The 23,630-nt window shown below is 56.3% G+C and overlaps 1 protein-coding gene across 1 annotated transcript in view; it reads left to right on the top strand.

Moving 5' to 3' along the window:
* The window catches only part of Hip1r (huntingtin interacting protein 1 related), a 29,218-nt gene extending 8,803 nt beyond the window's left edge, over positions 1-20,415 (top strand). Inside the window, exons 2-32 of the mRNA XM_059249091.1 lie at positions 7,916-7,979; positions 8,223-8,365; positions 8,581-8,637; positions 9,472-9,552; positions 9,979-10,055; positions 10,285-10,346; positions 13,263-13,403; positions 13,935-13,992; positions 14,077-14,152; positions 14,266-14,406; positions 14,570-14,631; positions 14,799-14,871; positions 14,945-15,128; positions 15,214-15,302; positions 15,375-15,491; positions 15,598-15,699; positions 15,923-16,117; positions 16,930-17,077; positions 17,196-17,282; positions 17,541-17,648; positions 17,820-17,956; positions 18,173-18,283; positions 18,410-18,468; positions 18,676-18,706; positions 18,793-18,855; positions 19,101-19,201; positions 19,319-19,424; positions 19,537-19,660; positions 19,749-19,810; positions 19,912-20,118; positions 20,262-20,415. Of these exons, the coding sequence (XP_059105074.1) occupies positions 7,916-7,979; positions 8,223-8,365; positions 8,581-8,637; positions 9,472-9,552; positions 9,979-10,055; positions 10,285-10,346; positions 13,263-13,403; positions 13,935-13,992; positions 14,077-14,152; positions 14,266-14,406; positions 14,570-14,631; positions 14,799-14,871; positions 14,945-15,128; positions 15,214-15,302; positions 15,375-15,491; positions 15,598-15,699; positions 15,923-16,117; positions 16,930-17,077; positions 17,196-17,282; positions 17,541-17,648; positions 17,820-17,956; positions 18,173-18,283; positions 18,410-18,468; positions 18,676-18,706; positions 18,793-18,855; positions 19,101-19,201; positions 19,319-19,424; positions 19,537-19,660; positions 19,749-19,810; positions 19,912-20,118; positions 20,262-20,309 (3,114 nt within the window). The 3' untranslated portion in view covers positions 20,310-20,415. The remainder of the gene's footprint in view (positions 1-7,915; positions 7,980-8,222; positions 8,366-8,580; positions 8,638-9,471; positions 9,553-9,978; positions 10,056-10,284; positions 10,347-13,262; positions 13,404-13,934; positions 13,993-14,076; positions 14,153-14,265; positions 14,407-14,569; positions 14,632-14,798; positions 14,872-14,944; positions 15,129-15,213; positions 15,303-15,374; positions 15,492-15,597; positions 15,700-15,922; positions 16,118-16,929; positions 17,078-17,195; positions 17,283-17,540; positions 17,649-17,819; positions 17,957-18,172; positions 18,284-18,409; positions 18,469-18,675; positions 18,707-18,792; positions 18,856-19,100; positions 19,202-19,318; positions 19,425-19,536; positions 19,661-19,748; positions 19,811-19,911; positions 20,119-20,261) is intronic.
* The last annotated feature ends 3,215 nt before the right edge of the window (positions 20,416-23,630 follow it).

Raw genomic sequence — 23,630 nt, forward strand, 5'->3', positions numbered from 1 at the left:
GCCGATGGATCTCTGTGAGTTCCAGGCTAGTCATAGACTCTCAAAAACAAAACCCAAAAAATCCAGGATGTCTTTCAGCCACAGGTAGCTGCTCTAGTTAGAGTAGCCATGGACAGGCCACCAAGAGGCTCAGAAGTGTGATGGGAGGTCTGGCCCCCTGAGGAGCAGGAGGCAGTGTGGGAGAGTCATAGAGACGCATTTGACGGTGCTGTGCGTTGATTGGGTTTTCCTTCTGTTGCTGGGGATGGAGCCCAAGGCCCCGTGCATGCTGGACAGGAGCTCTTGTCTAGAGCTGGTGTGTCTTCACTTTCAAGGAGGCCCCAGGGTTCTCTGCTTCACAGCTGGGGGAGCTAAAGTCAAGGCACAGGACTAAAGCAGTGTCTACGGTGTGTTAGGGGCACCCAGCTGAGGTGCTACAGCCAACAGCAGAGAAGCTGGGTGAAAAGAGCCGCTTGTCTTGGTATGTGGGCTCCCGGAAAAGCAGGTGGTGAGTCAAGTCCACGTTTATTCCGGGCCCACTGGGCTGTAGGCTGCAGAACACGGGGCTGACACTGTGAGCATTGTCTGAGGAGCCCCACAGCCCCCTTGCCAACCCGAGCATGGCTCCTCCGTGTGCTGGATGGCCACAGGTGGTGGTGTGTAGGACATCAGTGAATGCACAGCCCATCTCTCATCCGGAGCACCCTCACTCCCATGTGCTCACGTAGACAGTGTCTCCTCTGCTGAAACAGGGGCCTCTAGATGCCTGCTGGGGACCCTTGTAGGTCATGGTCCCGGGCTGTTGGCAGCTCTGGGCACATCAGGAGCCAGTGGGCTTCATTCGACCCCGGCTCTTCATGGCATCTTTTTTTTTTTTTTTTTTTTCTGAGACAGGAAGAATGGAGTTGTCATGGATAAGCAGGGCAGGTACACCCTGAGGACATGGCCTCCCCAGGGCTGTTGTTAGGCCTCTCAGAGGTCCAACCTGGACATAAGATTGAAGCTGCTATGGGGATCCAAGGTAGGGAGGTGAAGGGCAGGTCCAGCGTTCAGAGTGCAGCACCAAGGCATGAGACTTGGGGGGGCGGGGGTCCTGGCTCCATTTGTCTGCCTGTCCACCCAGCCTAGCCCTCTGTCACCCATGACTTAAAAACAATCCCACAGTCCAGATCCATGTCCTGATTTTAGTCAGGCCAGGTCCTCTGTGTTTGGGGAGCCTGGGAAGCTTGATTTCAGAGTGGGCTAAAAGGATACCTACATGGAAACTTCTTCCTGAACTGTCCCTTCAGAGAGCCAGAGAGGCTGCCCTGTCATTCTCTAGAACCTGGGACCTGGGAGTGAGTCTTGCCAACCACTTGTGGCTGAGGGACAGTGGACAGACGTTCTGCCCTTCCATGCTGCTGTTCCCATGAGATTCTCAGGCACGGCCACATGAGGGTCCTGTTGTGATGTGTGGATGCTTAGGTAGGTACAGGCCTGGGTAGAGTGACACAGTGTGTTTTATTTTTGTGACCTTGGGTAAGTGGCTGACTCTCGAAGCCTTGGTGTCCTTCTGAAGACCTGGTGAGGTACCCTGGCCAAGCCCTTGGCACGAGGGTGACCTCAGTAAAGGGATGGAACCCTTATGGTACTGGGACCTGGTTGCTGGCCCTGTGGCACACGTTGTGGCTTTTTTGAGCTTGGCTGTGTTGGCGAGTCTGCTCCGGGTTGTGAGGCGTTTATCCTCCCATGGCCCTGTGTGGCTGCCCTGCGCTTCCTCCAGCCTCTGCCCTCCCGAGGGTCAGTCGGTCCTGCTGCCGGCACTGAATGGAACAGGATGCAGATACCCTGTCAGCGACCACTGGCTCCTGGGGCGTAGGTGTGGTCCACATGCCCACCCTCGGCCATGTCTGCTGACCGCCCTCTTCCTCAACAGGTCCCCTAGCAGTTTCCAGGCATCTCATAGTCACCATGGAGTCCATGATTGCCCTGTTTCCTCCAGAATTGTCCCCTCACTGACTGAGGGGGCCTCTTCTGCCTTGTGCAGAAGTGGGGAGACAGGGCCAAGCATGTGGTGCACACCTCTAATCCCAGCACTTGAGAGGCAGAGACAAGCGAATCTCTGAGTTCAAAGCTAGCTTGGTCTATATAGTGAGCAGCTAGGGAGAGAGAGAGAGAGAGAGAGAGAGAGAGAGAGAGAGAGAGAGAGAGAGAGAGAGAGACAGAGAGAGAGAGACAGAGAGAGAGAGGGAGGGACGGAGGGAGGGAGGGAGGGAGGGAGGGAGGGAGGGAGGAGAGAGATCCCCTCCTGTATCTCTGGGATCCCCAGGTGCACACTTCCTCTTCACTCAGTTGTATGGAAATGGCTCTTCTTGGCTTCCCGAGGAGTCAGACAGGACTCAGGGTGTGACAAGCACCCAGACACCCCCGTCTGGCTTTTCATCCTCATCTTGGGGTTGTCCTTCCCTGAGGTCTCTCCAGAGTGGTGGACCCTGAGAGCTAGGAGGGATCACCTTTGCTTGAGTGCAGCTGCTGCGGCTCCTGATGTACCAGGATGATGGAAGAATGTTCTGGGCCAGGGATTCCCTCCTCCCTCCCCCTTAACTCTGTGGTTTTCCTCCTGCTAGGTGAGGGTGAGGGTGACCTGGTTCCAGAACCCCAAGTTTCACTGAGGTCGGACCATATCACACTTTAGCCTAAGAATAGAGCCAGCATATTAGAGTCCGTCAGATACTCCGCACACTGTGAGGTTCTGAGGTGCTCTTCACTCCACTCTTGGCTCAGATGTGCCCCACAGCCGCCTCGCTGAGGAAAATCCACGTGGGAAGCTCAGGGGAGGGGGGTGGTTGTCACCCCTGCCTGCCCGCTGCTGCCTGGGAGGTGGAGTGAGGGCCAGGAGTCCCTACAGACTCCCACTGTGTGAGCACTGGGTCTCCTTGTGTGGCACTGGCCACCCCACACATCTGCCCACCCTGCACACAACGGGCCTGTGTTCCCGGGAGCCAGCCTGCGCCTGCACAGGATGGCTAGCTGACACGGTCCTATCCCTGGTGGCCAGCTCAGGGATGGGCGGCACCCAGGCCCTTCACAGAAGACCCTGCCATGGTCCCTCCCGGGTTGCATTCCTCAGTACCTCATGACCTCCTTCCTTCTGCACTGTAAGTGTGGGGGCAGCAGCCACACACACAGAGGCAAGACTGCTGCCATGTGCCACTGACATGCCATGAGGTGACATGAGAGAGAAACACTATCAGATGGGCATTTGGAGAATCATAAGTCAGATTTAAAGAGGGCCAAGGGCAGCTAGTGTGGCACACACCTTTAGTCCCGGGACTTGGGAGGTGAAGGCAGGAGACCTCTGTCTTCAAGCCACGCTTTACATAAGTTTCAGGATGGACAGAACTACGGAAGAGACCCACCCTATCCAAATGGCATCAGCAAGGGAGCCGAGGGTCTGGTGCTCCTTGTGGCTCAGGTCTGGTGGTGAGAGGGACTAGGTGTGGTGCATGTTGAGGGCTCAAGGAAGCAGAGGCCTGCCGGGCGGCGGCGCATGCCTTTAATCCCAGCACTTGGATCAGGAGTTCAAGTTCAGCCTCAGCTCCATAGTGAGTTTGAACTGAGCTCCTTGACACCCTGTTGTAACAAGGGGAGGGGGTATTGAAAAGGCTCAGCTGTTAAGGGTGAGGGTCCCACCAAGCCTGACACCTGGAGTCTGGATCCTGGGGGTCACACGGTGCAAGGAGAGAGCAGACTCCCTCAAGTTGTCCTCTGACTTCTACACCACCACACACCACACCCACACACCACACCCACACCCACACATACACCACACACAGGAAAAGAGATTTTTAGGAGTCAGACTCTCAAAGTTTGAACCAACACCAGCTACTGAGTCCTGTTGAACTGAACGACCTTCTCTGTCCCCTCAGATCGTTACTTTGCTGGCCAAGGTGGATGTAGAAGTCTCCAATTTTTTTTTTTGATACTTTTTTTTTTAGAAGTATAAATGTTTATTCGTAACAAAGGAGTTTGTGTACAGTGTTGAAAATCTACAACTTCTTGTTAAATACACATTTGCACTTCTCCTTTTTAAACATTTATAATCATTATTTTATACAGATATAGATATGTAAATACAACATTGAGTTCAGTGGTCCTTCAGCATTTTCCACTGAAATGTTTGTTTTTTTTGGGTTTTTTTTTTTCAACATAAAAACAGGTTATAATCCCAAAGTCCAGAGTTATTTGAAACTGGAATATATTTTCTCTGTAGAAAATCGTAAAAAATGGTAACATTTCCCAATAAGCCCTTTTAAGCCAAATAATAGCTGAATTATACATATAAATATAGATTAGATTCTGGGATACAGAAGAAAGTTATCTTCATCTGTCCAGAGAGCTATGTTTTACTTAAGTTGTGTAAGTGAGATTCCTATTCATCTTCCCCTTCACTGTTGGATTTACGGCAGACATTTTTCTGTAGGCTAATCCATAATCTAAAAAGATTTTAGCCTCCCCTCCTGAAAGTACAGCCAGCATATCCTTTCATCAGCTTGATACAGTACAAATTCTCATCCTAATAGTGAAATGTTTCACTAAAGCTTGTCCAGTGATTGGGCAAAACCAAAACTTATTATAAGCCACAGTCATCCTAGGGTCCCCTCTGCTATGTAGCCTCCCTGATTATGTGGGTTGTGGTCTGGTTGTCCTTTGCTTTATATCTAGTAACCATTTATGAGTGAGTACATACCATGTTTGTCCTTCTGAGTCTGGGTCACCTCTCTCAGGATGGTATTTTCTAGTTCCATCCATTTGCCTGCAAATTTCATGCTGTCGTTGTTTTCTCTGCTGAGTAGTACTCCATTGTGTATATGTACCACATTTTCTTAATCCATTCTTCAGTTGACGGGCATCTGGGTTGTTTCCAGGTTCTGGCTATTACAAATCATGCTGCTGTGAACATAGTTGAGCATGTATCTTTGTGGTATGATTGGGCATTCCTTGGGTATATGCCAAAGTGTGGTATGGCTGGGTCTTGAGGTATATCAATTCTCAATTTTCTGAGAAACCGCCATACTGATTTCCACAGTGGTTGTACAAGTTTGCACTCCCACCAACAGTGGAAGAGTGTTCCCTTTGCTCTTCATCCTCTCCAACATTGACTGTCATTAGTGTTTTTGATCATAGCCATTCTGACAGGTGTTAAGATGGGTATCTCAGGGTCATTTTGATTTGCATTTCTCTGATGACTAAGGATGTTGAGCGAAATCTCTAATTTTTAACTATATATGTGTCTGTGCAAGTGCCCACAGAGGCCAGTGATCCAATCTTGGAGCTGGAGTTAGAAGTGGTTGTGAGCCTCCTGATGTCGATGCTGGGAACTGAACTTGAGACCTTTGGAAGAGCAGACAGAGCGCTCTTAACCCATGAGCTGTCTCTCCAGCCCCTGGTTTTTGTTTTTGTTTTAAGGCAAAGAAAAGCAGAGGTTCTGCTTTAGGCTGGGGAGGCCTGGGGTCTGAAAGGTTTCATCATGGCCTCTTGGTGGCCTTTTTCCTCAGAGGAAAAGATTCCCTGCTTACCCATTCCCAGACTGTACTCACCACACGCAAGTATCTCACCCCTCCCAGGTCCTCGTCATCGGGGCCACCGGGCAGTTCCGTCTCCTCCCTTCTTCCCAGGCATCTTCCAGGACAGGTGGCATTCATCACTGAGCCAACTCCCAGCTCAGGTGTCACATCAGTGAAGACTGTGGCCGCACAGCCCAGAGACGGGACACTCTTTGCTGTGAGCCACAGCTGCTTGCCTGTTGCTCTGGGTGGCCCAGCTCACTTACCACATGACCCCTGCCAAAGGAGAGCTAGCTGTACCTGTGTCTCAGTCACTCTAGGGACTCAGCATGGAGTCCAGCAGACCTGGCTCACAGCAGACCAGGGCACACAAGACACCGAAACCCCCTGAGCTTGCGTTTCCTCTAAGAAAACAGCATGCCAGCCGTCTCCCAGGTTGCTTCTGGGAGGTATGTGCAGTGCTGGCATTTGCCAGGTCTCTCCGATTGTCTCTATGGCTGCCATTGTACCAGATCTTCCCTCGGTAGAGGTGAAATACCCTTGATGTGCACAGGGGCAGTCTTGCCACAGCTACTGGGTGGCCACCCTGTGTTTGTTTGTTTGTTTTCAGTTTTCCGAGACAGGGTTTCTCTGTGTAGTTTTGGAGCCTGTCCTGGATCTCGCTCTGTAGACCAGGCTGGCCTTGAACTCACAGAGATCCTCCTGCCTCTGCCTCCTGAGTCCGCCACCGCCGCCCGGCCACCACCCTGTGTTTGTAAGGTGGCCATGGATGCAGGCTCAGCACACACAAGAACAGGTGATTGGCTGGCTGAGGCTTTGTGTACTTGGGAAGGCAGACCCTGCCTGCATTCCTTCAGGACCCTAGTTCAGTGAAGTGGGAGGGCTTGGCTACAGCCCAGGTCCCTACATTCCAATGAGTCTCCCATAATGGGCCCTGTGTGTGAAAGGGGTCAGTCCACCTTGCTGGGCTGTGGGGTGCAGGGGCCAGCTCAGGAGCACCTCGTGCCTGGCCCTGGCAGTCCCCAGTTCTATACATCAGAGCAGAAAGGAAACCTCAGCCCTACCAGGTTAACTACTCTTATGGGAAAACTGAGCCAGCCTGCTTAGCGTGTGCTGAGACATCCACTGTGGGCCTGAGACATCCACTGTGGGCCTGAAGCATCCACTGTGGGCCTGAGACACCCACTGTGGGCCTGAGACACCCACTGTGGGCCTGAGACACCCACTGTGGGCCTGAGACACCCACTGTGGGCCTGAGACACCCACTTTGGGCCTGAGACATCCACTGTGGGCCTGAAGCATCCACTGTGGGCCTGAGACATCCACTGTTGGGGAATCACTTCCCTGACAAGTGGGGCATTACTGCTCAGATACTGCCCTGGGAGAGCGTGGTGGTTTCTGGGAGAGGCAGAGAAAGAGAGCATATCACACTGTCCAGCCCTTGTTGGCCTGTTGAATGTGTCCCCAAGTGGCCTGCCCAGTGTGGCTTCTCCACTCATCTGGGTGAGGACACTGTCTGGGTCTGTTGCATGCCCTGGCCTCTGGATCTGTGCCTGTCAGTCCGTTCCACCCTCCTGCCCGGGGCCTGGGGAGCTCTTCTCGGTTCATAAACACTGGTGACCTGTGAACAGAGGCTCGTCTGAGCTCCCGGCCCTGGCCCTGCCAGTGGAGTCTCAGGGGGACTGGGTGAGGGACGGTGTTTGCTGTGTGTGCCCTGGCTTCCTGCCTCAAGGAAGCCTTCCTGGACGGTGTTGAGCTGGGGAAGTAAGAACCATCTTCAGGACCGTGGCTGTGGTTTTGGTCAAGTGTGAGGCTTCCTCCTTCTCAGATGAAAACAGCCAGGTGCCAAGCAGACTCCTTTGGCCGTCCCCATCATCAGGGCCACAGTTGTCCTTCTCAGTGGCATGAGCAGGGCACATGAGTGGCAGCCAGTGGCAGGGCCTGGCTTCTGCGTGGTTCTGGTGCGGCTGTCAGCTGATGTCCTTGCCGTGGGCCCTGCTGTACAGGAAAAGGGGGTGACAGGTCCTTTTCTAGAAGGAGCAACGTGAGGACAAGGGGCTCAGGTGGGCTAAGGGCCAAGTCTACTGCTTTTCCTGGTAGTGAACTTGGACGGAGGATGCTATGTCGGGCCATGGCCTTAGCCTCTCCTCCTGGAATGGGGGGGGGGCGCTCCTCAGGGAGAGCAATGTGAGGTAGATCAGTCGTGCCTTTCTGAGCCACAGCCCAGCTTTCCTCCATGCCTCCCTGCCCGTGAGCCTGGAGCTCTTGGTCACGTAAGAGAAGGTTCCTCAGCATGGCTCCGAGAAGGCATTCTTCCTTCTCCTTGCCCTTCCCTCCACCAGACGACAGCTGCAGGTGGGTGTCTGATCCTGCCTCTGTATTCCTCACAGGCCATCAGCATCAGCAAAGCCATCAACAGCCAGGAGGCCCCTGTGAAGGAGAAGCATGCCCGGCGTATCCTTGTGCCCCTTGGGTCTTCGGGAGGTGTCAGGCGACTGTGGGCTGAGCATGGTGCTGACCCCGGGTGTGCTGGGGGTGGGAGAGCTTGACCTGAGGACGCTAGTGGTTGTGACCTGGGGTGGATGGGAACTTGGGACACTGCAGGAAGTGCTAGGGCCCAGTGAGAGGGGTTGTCTGCGGAACACCTAACTGCCCACACTTCAGTCTGTGTCCCTCACTTGGCCTTGACCCTCTAAGGCATCATTCTGGGCACTCACCATGAGAAGGGGGCCTTCACCTTCTGGTCCTACGCCATTGGCCTGCCGCTGCCCAGCAGCTCCATCCTCAGCTGGAAGTTCTGCCATGTCCTTCACAAGGTCCTCCGAGACGGACACCCCAACGTGAGCAGTGACCCAGCCCTTGGTTCTCACAGGCTCAGTAGGGCAAAGCCTCCATTCCACCAGCTGACAGCAGCCACAGTGTCCCTTTGAAGTGTACAGCTTTGTCCTTCTGTCTGTCCCCCGGCTCTGCCCACTGCCCTTTACCTTGTCCATCCTGTCCTGGGTCGGGAGGGACCTCTCATGGTTCTGTGTCCTCACCCTCCTCCTGGTCACAGGTGCTGCATGACTGCCAGCGGTACCGGAGCAACATACGGGAGATCGGCGACCTGTGGGTAGGTGTGGGGACAGCATCCGGGCAGCATCTGGGCGCTCTTTCCTCCCTCTGTGCAGCAGCTGGAATTGTCGTTGGGGTTACCGTGTAGGTCAGGCACCGGTTGGGGAAGTTGTGGCCGTGTTGTTGGGGCCTAGGAGGCTGATCGGCCTCCACCTCCTTAAAGCAAGCCCCTTAGTCCCCGAGAGTTGAAAAAGGTGGCAGCCCTGTGCCTGTGTGGAGAGCAGGGACTCCTAGGCTCCCCTGAGTGCGGCTCCAGGAGCCAGGTTCTAATTCTCACTCAGTAGTCAGACCTCGGGGAGCCTCCTCGGAAGTCAGAGGGAAGAGGGCCCAGGCCTCGTTCTCTGAGCTCTCCTGGACACTTAGCACCCTCCTTCTGAGATCCACTTGGCTGCCTGTTTGAGCCACCACACTTGACTCATCACAGTGCCTGCCGCGGACACGGGCCCAGCTGGTGTGGCCACACACCGTGACATTTGCAAGAGGGAGCTGGACTCTACGTCCAGGCCAGAATGTGCCTCCCCTGTCTGCCACCAGCGCTTTACTAAAGTGCCCCAGCTCGGAACTGCCTGTTGCCCTGACCAAGGGCTCTCTGCCTCTCATGAGACTTTCTCTGGCAAGAATGGCAAGGAGTAAGATTAAGGAGAGGAAAAAGCTAGAGACAGAGTAAAGAGATTGGTGAAGGCTGGCAGGGAATGTTTGGTGGGTGAATGGCTTCTGCAAGAATGGCCCTCGCCTCTTCTCTGCCGCCTCGTTCCTTCCTCTGCCTTGATGAATGCTCAAGTCCCCAGGCAGGCTCTTGACAGTGACCTCACACTGGGCTCCACCCCCACAGGGGCACCTCCGTGACCAGTATGGACACCTGGTGAATGTCTATACCAAACTGTTGCTGACCAAAATCTCCTTCCACCTCAAGGTAGTAGAACTGTGGGGCTGAGGGACTGGGGAACTCTTCCGACTGGGACATCCAGAGGCGTAGAGGGGGGCTGGCACCTGTCCTGTCCGTAGACTGTCTCCTTACCCATGGAGGCTAGGATGATTGACAGAAGACAGCCAAATCACCTCCGTGTTTACACAGATCCCGTTCAGATGCCCACCCCATCCGTGCCCCAGTGGTCGTATCTTTCAGTTGCCAGATTGCACCTGTCCTGCCCCCAGGCTTTCTGTTACCCCCAAACTCTCAGCCCCTTTGGCTTAACCAGAGTGACAGGGTCACTGGAACGAAGGATTGGGAACCCTCTCTGGCCACTCTCCTCCTCGTGGGAGACTGTCAGGAGCAGGGATGGGGCCAGTATGTGACTGCTCACTGAGGCAGTAGCTGAGTGGGGGGCTGTCTCTGCAGCACCCCCAGTTTCCTGCAGGCCTGGAGGTAACAGACGAGGTGCTGGAGAAGGCGGCTGGAACTGATGTTAATAACATGTGAGTCTGGGTGGCCTCAGTTTCTCCCAGCAGGGGCTATGATGTCAAGTGGAGCCATACCGCTCGGGTTGAAGGTCATGGTCCCAAATGGGCCAGGCTGTGGGTAAGGGGTGGGGTTTGTTTGGTACTCAGTGTTTCTGCCTGGTGGAGCGTGTTTCCTGTTCCAAAGAGGTCTTGGGGATCAGGTGGGTGTGTCCTGCACCCATGCATCCCTCCCTCTCTCTCCTAGTTTCCAGCTTACCGTGGAGATGTTTGACTACATGGACTGTGAACTGAAGCTTTCGGAATCAGGTGAGCACGCCCCTCATGCCGGGCCGTGAAGACACCAGTGACCAGACTGACATTTTCAGTGTTGTTTTTCCCGGCCCGTGCTCCTGACAGCGCCTGCTGCCGCCCAGGGCTGTGTTCTGAAGTGCACCTGTTCCTCCACCCCTCCAGAGCACAAGCAGAGAGAGGCTTCCCTGTGCTTAGGACCCTGTGTGTTTGTCCAGGACACAGCACATGAGCATCACTCTGTGGGCCCCGGATGTGGAGGGGGTGGGGTGTGGGCTGTGGAGGAACTCTCTAGGCTCCTGCCTGGCCTCAGCAGCTGCAGTCCCCTCCAGGAGAGAGAATGTGGGTAACATTTCCTGCTGTGTTCTGAACCGCCTCTGGGCCCCTTCAGAACTGGCAGCCATTGGACAGGAAATCTCAGAGGGCCCGCCCTCTCAGGCCAGGGGGTGATTGTTCTGGGCTGCACCTTCATAGTAACTTCGGTGACTCAGTGTTGTCCATGGCAAAGCCCACAATGCCTTTTTAAGGGAAAACAGGGACTTGGGAAGAGGCAGGACAGCCACCCTGTACCCTGGGTCTGGGCCTGTGGCTCTGGTGGGTGAGAGGTCAGCTTGGAGCCTGCCCAGGACTCAACATGGGAGCAGAGGCCAGGTCACCAGGGTGTGGCCCAGCAGTGCAGCTGGACCCAGGCCACCGGGAATTGTGTTCTGGCAGAAGAGCTAAGCCCAAGCTCCCCAGAGCACACAGGCCATTAGATTCAAATCATACAGCCTGTCCCCACCCTGACTGCTCTTGGCCTGGGAGGAGGCCCAAGTGGACAGGCTGTATTCCCTACAAGGGAAGTGGGGAGAACCCACAGACCTCCCATTCTTGGTGACACAGATGTTTTAGTGAAGTACAAAGACCTCACTGTTACCTGAGCTTCTGAAGACACACCTGGGTGACAGGTGTAGGGTCCCCTCACCTCAGCCTGCAGCACAAAAGACAAAACCTCTGCACATCCCAGTGGAGCGCTGGCCGCAACATGCCGCCTTCAAAGGGAGCACAAGGCTGTTAAGAGACATGTGTTACTCAGAAGTCTGAGGCAGGAGAATCATGAATGTGAGACCTGCTTGAGCTAGAGTGAGTTCAGGGTCAACCTGGGGAACTTAATGAGACTCGGTCTCAAAAGCAAAAAGCCGGGGTTGGAGAGATGCCACTGGTTGGAGAGATGCTCCCTAGTGGCCCTGCAGGTGTTTCCCGACTGCCTAACTCCAGCCCTCGGGGGCTGATGCCCTCTTCTGGCTTCTGAGGGCACTGCATGCAGGTGGTGCACCTATCTGTATAAAATAAAAATAAAGGGAAAAACTTTAAATAAAAAGAGGTCTGGACGTTGTGGCACAGGCCTTTAATCTGTGTGCTTGAGAGGCAGCAGTAAGCAGATCTGAATTTGAGGCCAGCCTGGTCTACGTTAGCCAGGGCTGTAGCTCAGTAGTGGAGTGCTTACCTAGCACACAGGGGACCCTGGGAAGGAGGGAAGGAGGACATTCTGCCTTGGGCAGAAAGATCTAGAGAGCACTCTGCCTGAAATAAGACAGATTGCAAAACAGTTCACTCACACACTGGATGCCCTAAGCAGTCACAAAACGTACCTGGTGTGACTTCCAATTAGGACGGAAGGAAAGGTGAGGGACCTTCTTCCATCCCCGGCTTTTCCCGGCCACTGCTAAAGTTTGCGAACATCCCCACCCATCAGGGCCAGAGCAAGGCTCCGGGGGCTGGGCTTCTGGAACCACTGAGAGTGCCCAGTGTGGGGCCTGGCCGCGCTCCCACTCTGGCTCACGGCCTGCTAGTTGTCATTCCCAGGGAGGAGGCAGCCTTGTGTTTGTCCTTTATCCCTGCTCTGGAGTTCTGATACAAGGCCTGATTGTCAGGGTCTCCAGGACAAGTGAGGTATCAGGTCACTTGGGGCTTCGAAGTCTGTGTCCAAGACCGTGACCGGAACAAACCCTAGCCTGTCTCCTTTCTTTAAGATGAGGTGTTGGAGTGACAGGTTTTTGTCACGGGTAGGGGTGTTTTGCCTGCATGTACATCTGTGCCTGGTGCCTGCAGAAGCCACAAGAGGGTGTCAAGTCCTCTGGACCAGACTTACAGGTAGTGGAGACCCCATGTGTGTCCTGAGAATGGAACTCAGGTCCCCTGGGAGAACGGCCATCTCTCCAGCCTGCTGTTGTTTTTGAGACAAGGTCTTGCTTTGTAGTCCAGTTTGGCCTTGAGCTTAATCCTCCTGTCTCAGCTTCCTGAGTGCTTAGATATAGGTTTGTACAACATGTCTAGCTGGAATGACAGTCTTTTAAAACAAATTTTACATTGCAGTTTCTGTTGTGTGCATGTGCGTATGTGTGTGAACATGCCTGTGCCGTGGCACACGTGTGGAGGTCAGAGGACAACTTACGGAGTCAGTGCTCTCCGACCATATAGGTCCTCAGATTAGTGGCCATCATTTCCCACTGAGCTGTCTCTCTGGCCTTTGGTGACAATCCTAAGTGTCCCCGTTCCCTAAGGTTCAGTGTAAGTTTGAGGTCCTTGTGTGTGGAGCGGTCACTTCTGTCCTTCAGCACCTTGTCAGGCCCACCCTGGTGGAAGGTTCTAGAAAACCCTTACTGAACTGGAGCGCATTGAGAGCCTTGCTGTACTGCTTGACCTCATTCCTGGGGGTGTGTCCTCAGCCCTGGCAGCCACCAGCACAGGGGCTCCCGTCCCAGGCTAGGGCATGCTGTTCAAGGCCCAGATTGGAGTCCCGGCCACCTTCAAATCCTCACCATGGTTTTGACAGCAGCGTGGGGGGTCACTCATTGATTCCAGAGCCACCACAGACAGCCTGAGCTGTCACTCAGGTGGCCGGGGGTCCATCCGCCTCTGCTCATGCTCACTCCCGCCTGCTCTTCTTCTCAGTCTTCCGGCAGCTCAACACAGCCATTGCCGTGTCCCAGATGTCCTCCGGCCAGTGCCGCTTGGCGCCCCTCATCCAGGTCATCCAGGACTGCAGCCACCTGTACCACTACACGGTGAAGCTCATGTTCAAGCTGCACTCCTGTGAGTTGTCCAGCCTGGGTGGGGCAAATGAGGCCCTGCATCCCTCCGTGTTACAGAAAGGAAGGGCTGGGATGAGCCTCTGTTGGGTCACTGAAATCCATCCTGTTAACACCAGGAATAATGTGCTTCATGAAAACCACCGCTTTGCAAAGAGAGAGACCGTGCATGTAGTTTTATGATTTCCCGGCTCTCTGCACGTCTGGTGTCACGGGAAGAGGACAGTGGCCCCTCCCTTGCTCCTGAATGGCTCACCATGTTTTCTGGGGGGCAGGAGTAAAAAGGTCTCACTATAGTGTTAGCAAAGGTCCTCAGGTCCCATGCGCTGCTCCGGGGCATAGGAGAGGTGGCTGTCGCCTTCTCTGATTCAACGTTAGAGCTCAAGGGACCCATGGAGTCACCTTCCCAATTAGGGTGGACTGGGGAGGCCACGGTGACCCACTCTTCTCCCGTGGGTCTGGAATCTCGAGGGGCAGGGAAGAAAAGCTTGCCTCAGAACAGCGTGGGGGGTTCCTGTTCCCTTGTGCTTCTCAGGTCTCCCAGCGGACACCCTGCAAGGCCACAGGGACCGGTTCCACGAACAGTTTCACAGGTACCGGCCCAAGGGGGCTAGACTACAGCATGGCTGGAAAGGGCTGATGGCTCCCCTGTGACCTGTCTCCCCGCTCCATTGCAGCCTCAAAAACTTCTTCCGCCGAGCCTCGGACATGCTCTACTTCAAGCGGCTCATCCAGATCCCAAGACTGCCCGAGGTGCCCATCCTCCCCTCCCCACACTCAACAGCCCCGGCTCCTTCCGGGCTCTGGCTGAGTCCCCGAAAGGCTTGTGGAGATGGCTGAGCATCTCCTACCTGCTGTCCCTACAGGGACCCCCCAATTTCCTGCGGGCCTCAGCCCTGGCTGAGCACATCAAGCCTGTGGTGGTGATCCCGGAGGAGGCCCCGGAAGATGAGGAGCCTGAGAACCTCATTGAGATTAGCAGTGGGCCCCCTGCCGGGGAGCCCGTGGTAAGCTCTATCCCAGTCTCCCCGTGTCCCACTGTCTCACCCCATGAAGAAGGGTCTCCGGCACAAGCTGGGCAAAGCGTAGGGTTTGCTCCTCCACTGGGCCTCCTCCACCATGGAGGGCACAAGAGTGTGGGGCAGAGGTCCGTTTTCTCTGCTATGGCAGGTGGTGGCTGACCTCTTCGATCAGACCTTTGGACCTCCCAATGGCTCCGTGAAAGATGACAGGTGAGTTCCCCGGGTGCTGACTGGGGCGGGAGGCCGGAAAGAGCCTTCTGACTGGAAAAGCCATAGGTGGGAACTAGAGTCATGAAAATCCTGAGGGGCCGCTAGTGAGATCCAAGACCCCGTGACCTTTCAGTTGATGAACTTAGCCCCATGCCCTCTGTCCCCAGGGACCTCCAGATTGAGAACTTGAAGAGAGAGGTGGAGAGCCTCCGTGCTGAGCTGGAGAAGATCAAGATGGAGGTGAGGGGATGTGACCAAGGGTGGTCCCCACATGGGTGGGCCTGGGCTCCATACTCTCCTTCCTGCCCTGCAGGCCCAGCGGTACATCTCCCAGCTGAAGGGCCAGGTCAATGCCCTGGAGGCAGAGCTGGAGGAGCAGCGGAAGCAGAAGCAGAAGGCCATGGTGGACAACGAGCAGCTGCGCCATGAGCTGGCCCAGCTGAAGGCCATGCAGCTGGAGGGCGCCCGGAACCAGGGCCTGCGAGAAGAGGCGGAGAGTGGGTACCTCCTCGGTGGTACCCGGCAGCGGGAGGGTAGGTTCTGTCCTGCCTGCCCATCTCACTCGGCCTCGCCTCTCTGCAGGGAAAGCCAGTGCCACGGAGGCACGCTACAGCAAGCTGAAGGAGAAACACAATGAACTCATCAACACGCATGCAGAGCTGCTCAGGAAGGTGGGTGCCAGCCTGGGGGTGGGGAGAGTGTGGGTCAGGGTCCAGAATCAGCACCCGTCCCCTGCCTTCCAGAACGCAGACACAGCCAAGCAGCTGACGGTGACGCAGCAGAGCCAGGAAGAGGTGGCCCGGGTGAAGGAGCAGCTGGCCTTCCAGATGGAACAAGTGAGGCGAGAGTCGGAGATGAAGGTGTGTGGAGTGTGCCCGCCTGGCGCCACGTCATCCCAGCCCCGCAGCATCCCAGCCCCACAGCATCCCAGCCCCGCTGCCCTACTGACACGCTGTCCTTCCCTAGATGGAGGAGCAGAGTGACCAGCTGGAGAAGCTCAAGAGGGAGCTGGCAGCCCGAGCCGGAGAGCTGGCCCACGCACAGGAGGCCCTGAGCCGCACAGAGCAGGTGCCTGCTAGCCGCGAGCGCTGGGCTCAGGCCAGGACACGCCGGTCCTCTTTCCTGTGAATTGGGCCATAGTCATGTGGCGGTGGGCCCTCAAGCAGGCCGGGTGCATCCTTGGCCCTCAGGAAGCTCTCAGTCTTGGGAGTGGTGTGATAATAAGGCATGGGCTGTAAACATGGGGTAGGCCTGGCGGGGTTGGCATGGCTGTTGACATTCATGTTCACAGAACGGGTCGGAGCTGAGCTCCCAGCTGGACACCCTGAGTGCGGAAAAGGATGCGCTGAGCGGAGCCGTGCGGCAGCGGGAAGCAGAGCTGCTGGCTGCCCAGAGCATGGTGCGGGAGAAGGAAGCCGCCCTCAGCCAGGAGCAGCAGCGCAGCTCCCGGGAGAAGGACGAGCTGCAGGGGCGGCTGGCCGAAAAGGTGCGGCCTCCGCGAGCCCGTTCCCCATGCCGGGCACAGCGCTTGGTGTGAGGGAGGGAGGATTCTCACTGCTCAGAGCCTGGCTTCCTTCCTTCCGTTGCGGAGACTCTCACCTCCCCCTAAAGCCCAGGCACAAGAACCAGCTTCCACGTCCCCACACCCTTGCCTCCCTTGTTTACTGTCTTTAACCAGCCGCATGGGTACCAAGCGCTTGCTTACTGTTCTGAGACAGGGTCTCTCTAGATGTAATCCAGGCTAGCCTCAAATTCAGGGTAGTCCTCCTGTCTCAGCCTTGTGAGTACTGGGTGTGTCCTGCCACCCACAGGATTTTGATTTGCATTTTCTAGTTGTCTAAGATACTGAATAGCCTTTTCCCTTTTTTTTTCTTTTCTTTTTTTTTTTTTTAAGAAGACAGTTGCATTTATTTTGTTAGGGTGGAGGTCAGAGGACAGCTTGCAGCAGTCAGTTCTTTCCTTCCATCTTCTGGGTCCCAGGGATTGAACTCGGGCTGTCAGGCTTGGTGGCAGACCCCTTTACCTGCTGGGCCGTTTTGCCAGCCCATTGAACATCTTGCTGTGTGCTCAGTGACCCTTTGAGATAAGTCTGTTCCGGTCCTGAGCTGTGTGCCCCCACCCCTACCACAAGCCCTGGGGGAGGGGAGGGCACAGTCTAGGAATCTCTACCCCAGCTGGGCTAGGGCAGCCTTCCACGCAGGGAGTCGGCGAGCCTTGACCAGCTGCCCGCCCACTGTCGATCCTTGGAGCTCGCCCCGGGCCCTGCAGGGTCCGAAGGTCCTGTGTCCTTGTCACCAGGAGGCTCAGGAGCAGGGTCTGCGGCAGAAGCTGCTGGATGAGCAGTTCGCAGTGTTGCGGAGCGCTGCCGCCGAGGCCGAGGCCATTGTGCGGGATGCGGTGAGCAAGCTGGATGACCCTCTGCACCTGCGCTGCACGAGCTCTCCAGGTATGTGCCCTCCAGGGCAGAGAGCCGCCCATCCATCGGGGAAGCTTGCTCCCGGCCCCCACCCTTGAGAAGCAGGTGGCAGGGACTGAGGCCTCACACTTCTTCCCTGTACTTGCAGACTACCTGGTGAGCCGGGCCCAGGCAGCCCTGGACACGGTGAGCGCCCTGGAGAAGAGCCACACCCAGTACCTGACTTCCTCCGAGGGTGAGTACAGAAGGAGTCTCTGTAGGTTCCTGAAGCTAGGGCTGCCTGGTGCGGGGTTCTCGGGGTGACAGGCACCTCTCCAGGAAACCTGTTGCCTGCTAACTCGGCAGGAAATAGAGGGAGCAAGGGGCCTGGGGTCACCCTGACTTGGTAAATGACCTGTTGCCTCCGAGCACCCCCTCTGTCCTCATCCATATACTGGGGTGCTGGAGCCTTGGCCCTTGATGCTCCCCCACACCCTTGGCCTCACCCCTGCAGATGCTTCTGTCCTGGTGGCAGCGTTGACCCGATTCTCCCACCTGGCCGCGGACACCATCATCAATGGCGGTGCCACCTCCCACCTGGCCCCCACCGACCCTGCTGACCGTAAGTCGATCCTGGTGGCAGGGCCTGGCTGCTTCCTCCTGTCTCCCACAGGGGTCTTCACAGTGTGGGGGGACAAGTCCGGGCGTCAGGTCGTGGGCCAGGGTATGTGGGGACCTTATCCAGGACCTAAAGCAAAGGCTCCCCTCACAGACCTTCCCTCAACCCCAACAGGCCTGATTGACACTTGCAGAGAATGTGGAGCCCGGGCTCTAGAGCTCATGGGACAGCTGCAGGACCGGACAGTGCTACCGAGGGCCCAGCCCAGCCTGCTGCGGGCCCCCCTGCAGGGGATTCTTCAGCTGGGCCAGGTGAGGTGTGCAGCCAGGCAGAGTGCTGGCTGAAGCGGGGCTCACCTCTCTGTTCGGGCCATGAGCTAGGCTAGGGAGGCGCGCATGCTCACAGCCTGCAGCTTCAGTAAACCGTGGACCTGCACACACCGCCACCTCCTAGGCTGCTGTTCCCTGAACATCTTTCCCTGGGCCTTGATGAGGTTCAGTCTACCTGTCTGACTCTTACCATCCCAGGATCTGAAGCCGAAGAGCCTGGATGTGCGGCAAGAGGAGCTAGGGGCCATGGTTGACAAGGAGATGGCCGCCACCTCTGCAGCCATTGAGGATGCTGTGCGGAGGATTGAGGTGAGGACTGAGCATCAGGACTCCCCCAGTTCCTGCAGGAACTGAAAGGGCTGGAGGCTGCATCTGAGCTGGGATAGACAGTATGTTCTTGCAATCCGCTGGCTCATGCTCTGTCCCTGGGGATAGGACATGATGAACCAGGCCCGCCATGAGAGCTCCGGAGTGAAACTGGAGGTCAATGAGAGGTAAGTACCGCTTCCATCCCCAAAGCCCCAGTTTAAAGCAACTTCCTCCGGTCCGTGGGGTGTTCTACCTCCCTGACTGTTGAGCTGTCCAGAAAGGGGACTGAGCACGAGGCTGCACATGTCCCCTGCCCTGCTGTGGCTGAGCCTTGCATGATGTCACAAGGCCACCCTGCAGAGTTGTCTGCTTTCTTCCCTGCCCCTCCTCAGGATCCTCAACTCCTGCACAGACCTGATGAAGGTGAGTGCGGTGGGTGGGCGGGCGGGCGACCCCAGGGCAGGCTCTGTGTTGGGACCACCTGGAAAGCCACATCTTGGTCTTGGCAGGCCATCCGGCTCCTCGTGATGACCTCCACCAGCCTACAGAAGGAAATCGTGGAGAGCGGCAGGGTGAGCAGGACAGGCTATGGTCTGGCAGTCCCCCTGGCTGGGTCAGCAAGAGACGTAACCTCAGACGCCCTGACCCCTTTGTGCATGAAGCCCCCCACCATACAGTGTCTGTTGCCACAGCTAAACACCCCCCCACCTCAGGGAGGCTTCAGGGACATGCCTTGTGTTTCAGGGGATACCCTCTGGGCACCCTTTCCTACCTGAAACGTCCTTGATCCGCTCCTGTCCTTCCATTTCACCACTAGGGGGCAGCCACGCAGCAGGAATTTTATGCCAAGAATTCACGGTGGACCGAAGGCCTCATCTCTGCCTCTAAGGCAGTGGGCTGGGGAGCCACACAGTTGGTGTATGTCAGCCCAGGTGGGGGTGGGGTGGGCCAGGCACTAAGGTCTGGTGTTTGGGGTTGCCCTGGTGTTCATGGTGCAGAGACCCAGACTCTGACTGGCCCGCATCCCTCCCTCAGGGAGTCGGCTGACAAGGTGGTGCTTCACATGGGCAAATACGAGGAACTCATCGTCTGCTCACACGAGATTGCAGCCAGCACGGCCCAGCTGGTGGCAGCCTCAAAGGTGAGGGAGGCTGTCCTGCTGTCCCCACTCCAGGCTTTGGGTCAGGCCCGGCCTTGAGGCCCGCACTGGCTGCCCATGGCCCACACAGCCGTGCCCACTCTGCCCCCTGCAGGTGAAAGCCGACAAGCACAGCCCCCACCTGAGCCGGCTGCAGGAATGTTCCCGCACTGTCAACGAGAGGGCCGCCAACGTGGTGGCCTCCACCAAGTCGGGCCAGGAGCAGATCGAGGACAGAGGTGAGTGCTTGGGGACCCAAGGGGCTTCCCAGAGCGGGTGGAGGAGCTCACTCAGCTGACTCCCCCCCCCCCCCCCCCCCGACCACAGACACCATGGATTTCTCCGGCCTGTCCCTCATCAAGCTGAAGAAGCAGGAGATGGAGACACAGGTGAGCACCTCGTGCCCCAGCTGCCAGGCTCCCTCTTACGAGGAGCTCTAGAAAAGGCCCGGGACTCACGGGCAGCGCTGAGCTGGCTTTGTGGCCTGCAGGTGCGGGTCTTGGAGCTGGAGAAGACGCTGGAGGCGGAGCGTGTGCGGCTGGGGGAGCTGCGCAAACAGCACTATGTACTGGCCGGGGTGATGGGGACGCCCGGTGAGGAAGAACCCAGCAGACCCAGCCCAGCTCCCCGAAGTTCGGCCACCAAGAAGCCACCCTTGGCCCAGAAACCCAGCATAGCCCCCAGGCCAGACAACCAGGTGCCAGGCATCAGTACCGGGTTTGGGAGGAGAGCATGTGTGTGTGTGTGTGAGTGAGCGTGCACAGGGGTGAAATGTCTGCACCTGGATGGTACGTGTGCTTCTGGCTTCAGCTACTGACCCCTCATCTTTGACCCCTGCAGCTCAACAAGAAGGATGGTGTCTACCCAGCTCAACTCGTGAACTACTAGGCCCTCTGAGGTGTTCAGCAGGATGGCTGCTGGTCATGCCTGGGCCTCGTGTAACCATCTGTGGTCAAGGGGCCTCAGAGTCGTCCAATGGCTGCACCTGGAGCCCAAGGCCGTATCCCCAAGGCCCCAGCCTTCACCAGCCGCAGAGGCCTTGGCTCCGTGGGATAGTTCATCTGGATTTGAGTCTATTTATCGTAGGTAGGAACTGCCCAGAGCAGCCGGGACCCAGCAGGCCTGAGCCACAATGCAGTGAACATCTGGGAGGTGTGAATATTCTGTTCTCTTTATAAGTCTAGTCGGCACACTGGGAGAAGGCCAGGAGCCTCCCTGCCTCTGAACTCTCAAGTCTGAGGCTGTAAGTGAACAGAAAGAGGGTCCTCTGTTGGCTTTTGGGGACAGGGGGGATGTGGCCCTCACGGGAGAGCAGGTGGGCTGGGCTGTCATCCTCTGGGGGCCTGGTGCTAGGACATCCATGCTCGGAGCCCCAAGAAACGGCTTTGTGTGGGAGCCTGGCAGCAGGTGGCGGGGTGCTTCGGCTGTGCCTGGGGCAGCCCTGGCTCAGGTGCTGCCTCGCTGAGTCTCCATTCCCAGCCGGACTCCGCAGCCACCCTCCACTTCCTGATTTCCGTTCTCCTGGCCTGGCTGCCTTCACTAGTGTGGCTGCTATCACCCAACTTCACGGGTAGATTTCAGCCCTCCCAAAGCTGGGGCCTTTCAGCTCAGTAAGAAGCTTAAAAAAAAAAAAAAAAAAAAAAAAAAAAAAACCCAGAAGCCACAGCCCACTTTTCTGGGGGCTCAGGAATTCCTGTGGGCCCTCAGGTGGAACAGCCCAGACTTGCCTGCCCCCGACAGTTTGAATAAATTTGTGTTTCTCGGGCCTGAGGGGGAATGGTTGGGGTGGGGGGATATCCAGGCCGCCAATAGAGACAGCCGCTGGACTGGGTAAGTGCCCAGCTTCCCTCCAGCTGCCTGCCCAGTGCCCTGGGAAGGCTACCAACCATGGGCCAAGGTCCGGGGCTGTGGGAGGGAGCTGACACCTTTGCCCTGTCTGGTCCCTGTGTTTAGTTCCCCTGGCAATAAACCCCTGACTGTTGTCACCAGTGACCTGGTGAGGGCCTGCGCCAGCTTTTCATTTCCCCAGAGATGCACATACACAGAGATCCTGGCACTGTGCAGGAGGCCGCAGTTGTCACTAGAACCTGGGGACACACAGAGCCTTGCTAGTACAGCTGGTGGCTGTCTCACGCACCAGTCTTCCTGTCGATGGCGACAGCACGGGCCATCGCCCTCCCACCCCCAAGGCCTCCCTAACGGAGGCCACTGCTATTCCAGCCTGGAAGCCCTGTGCTCTCCCCAGGTCCTCACCAGGGGTTTACACCAGGCACCACATCTGTGACCATTTGTCCCGGTTACAGTTGGCAGTTTCCAGACTTCTAGGGTTTGAGCTGGTGAGGACTGTCACCTCCTTGCCACACGCTCCAGGTTCCAGAGATCACCACTCAACTTACAGCCTCAACAGAGGTGGCTGGGGGTCTCTCATCCCCACACTCAGCATTTATAGGACACAAGAACAATGCGTGCTGTTGGGGCAATCAGACTTCTGTGTGTTCAAGTGCTTTGCAAACTGATCTCCAGTCTGAGGCTGATGGAGCTGGCTGCCAGGTCTGAATCATGTTTTTCTAGAACTTCTAACACTTATTATATTTACAAACCAGAGAAAATGGTTCCAAGCTAAGCTAGTGACCCCAAGGATCTGTCTGACCTTACATCCTGGGGCTCCAAACTGGAACTGGAGACGGGTCATCGCAGGCATCCTACACCTCCAATCATTCACCATCTTTCTCTGGTCCCACTTGTAAGTAAAGAGGGTCCAAGGGGGAGAAAAAGATCCAGTAGGCCTGAGGTCATAAAGACTCATAAATCACCAGGCAGTGATGGTGAACACATTTAATCCCAGCACTTGGGGGCAGAGACAGGCTGAGTTTGAGGCCAGCCTGGTCTACAGAATGAATCCCAGGGTAGCCAGGGATACACAGAGAAACCCTGTCTTTGGAAAGAAGGGAGGGGGAAAAAAAACCCTCAAATTACCGTGAAGTCCGACATACAGGAAAGGACCACAAATTTGGCTCTAAGCTTCCTTGGCGACTATGAAAGAAATGATCAGATTCTCTTTCAAGGTGAATCGCTTTCTTCTTCCTGATAGGACCACAGGGATCTCCTGTGTGAGTATCTTCCTCAGAAGGTCATGCGACAGCTTGAGCAGGGTTGCTCTTGGGTCAAATCCCTTGGAGGGGCCTTGTGGTCCAGACACACAGCTCGGCAAAGGTCAACAGAGCACAGGTCACAGGGTACACAGCTCAACCAGGGGCAGCAGGCACACACAGTCAAACAGGCATGCAGCTCAGCCTGGGGTGGCATGTACCACAGTGGGGCTTGTTGTGGTGGACACTGTTCTAGAAACAGAATGTTAGCGCCCCAACCCCACCCTCTGAAGCAGCTGGTGTCCTAGTTACTTCGTCAGGTGCACAGGCCTGTGGACAGGTAGGGACGGCGGTGAAGTCACCCTCAGCACACTGCCCCAGCCCTGTGGCTGCAATCCCAGACAGTCCTATGTCAGCAACATTTTTCTGTTACTGCTATATATAAAATACAAGAGCCTAGCCAGGCATGGTGGCACACGCCTTTAATCCCAGCACTCAGGAGGCAGAGGCGGGTGGATCTCTGAGTTCGAGGCCGGCCTGGGCTACAGAGCGAGATCCAGGACAGTCAGAAAAACAACCAAAAAGCCCTATAGCTAGGGCCAGGGATCCCGAACACACCACAGCTTTATTTTTTTGCGATGGGTCTGTGTAGCCCTTGCTGGCTTGGAACTTGATTATGTAGAGCAGGCTGGCCTTGAACTCAGCAATCCTCCTGCCTCTGCCTAGCCATCAGGCTTTTGTTTGTAACCCCAACAACAGTCACTGACATTCTAGAACCATGTCACAAACATCCCCAGGTAAAGCAGTGGCAGGCTGAAATAAGAAATGCAACAAACTGAAATGAGTAATTCTCAATTTATTAAGAGTTCTACAGCTTTACAAGCCCGGTGCCAGCTGTGGCCCTGGCAGTGATGGCAAGGTCAGCCTGGCAGCCCCTTCCCCACTCCACCTGGAGCTCCCACGTGGCTGCCACCCGTGACCGGGCACAGGGCGTTCCTGGTGGCAGCGGAACCAAGGTGGCACACAGCTTTGTCTCTTTACAGAATAGTTCCAGTGGGGAGGAGCCCAAGTCCATGATCAGAGTACAGGACTTGGGGACAAAGGCTGGTGGCCTTCCCTG

Source organism: Peromyscus eremicus, chromosome 23 (assembly GCF_949786415.1).
Source record: "Peromyscus eremicus chromosome 23, PerEre_H2_v1, whole genome shotgun sequence".
In the NCBI taxonomy this organism is placed as follows: Eukaryota; Metazoa; Chordata; class Mammalia; order Rodentia; family Cricetidae; genus Peromyscus; species Peromyscus eremicus.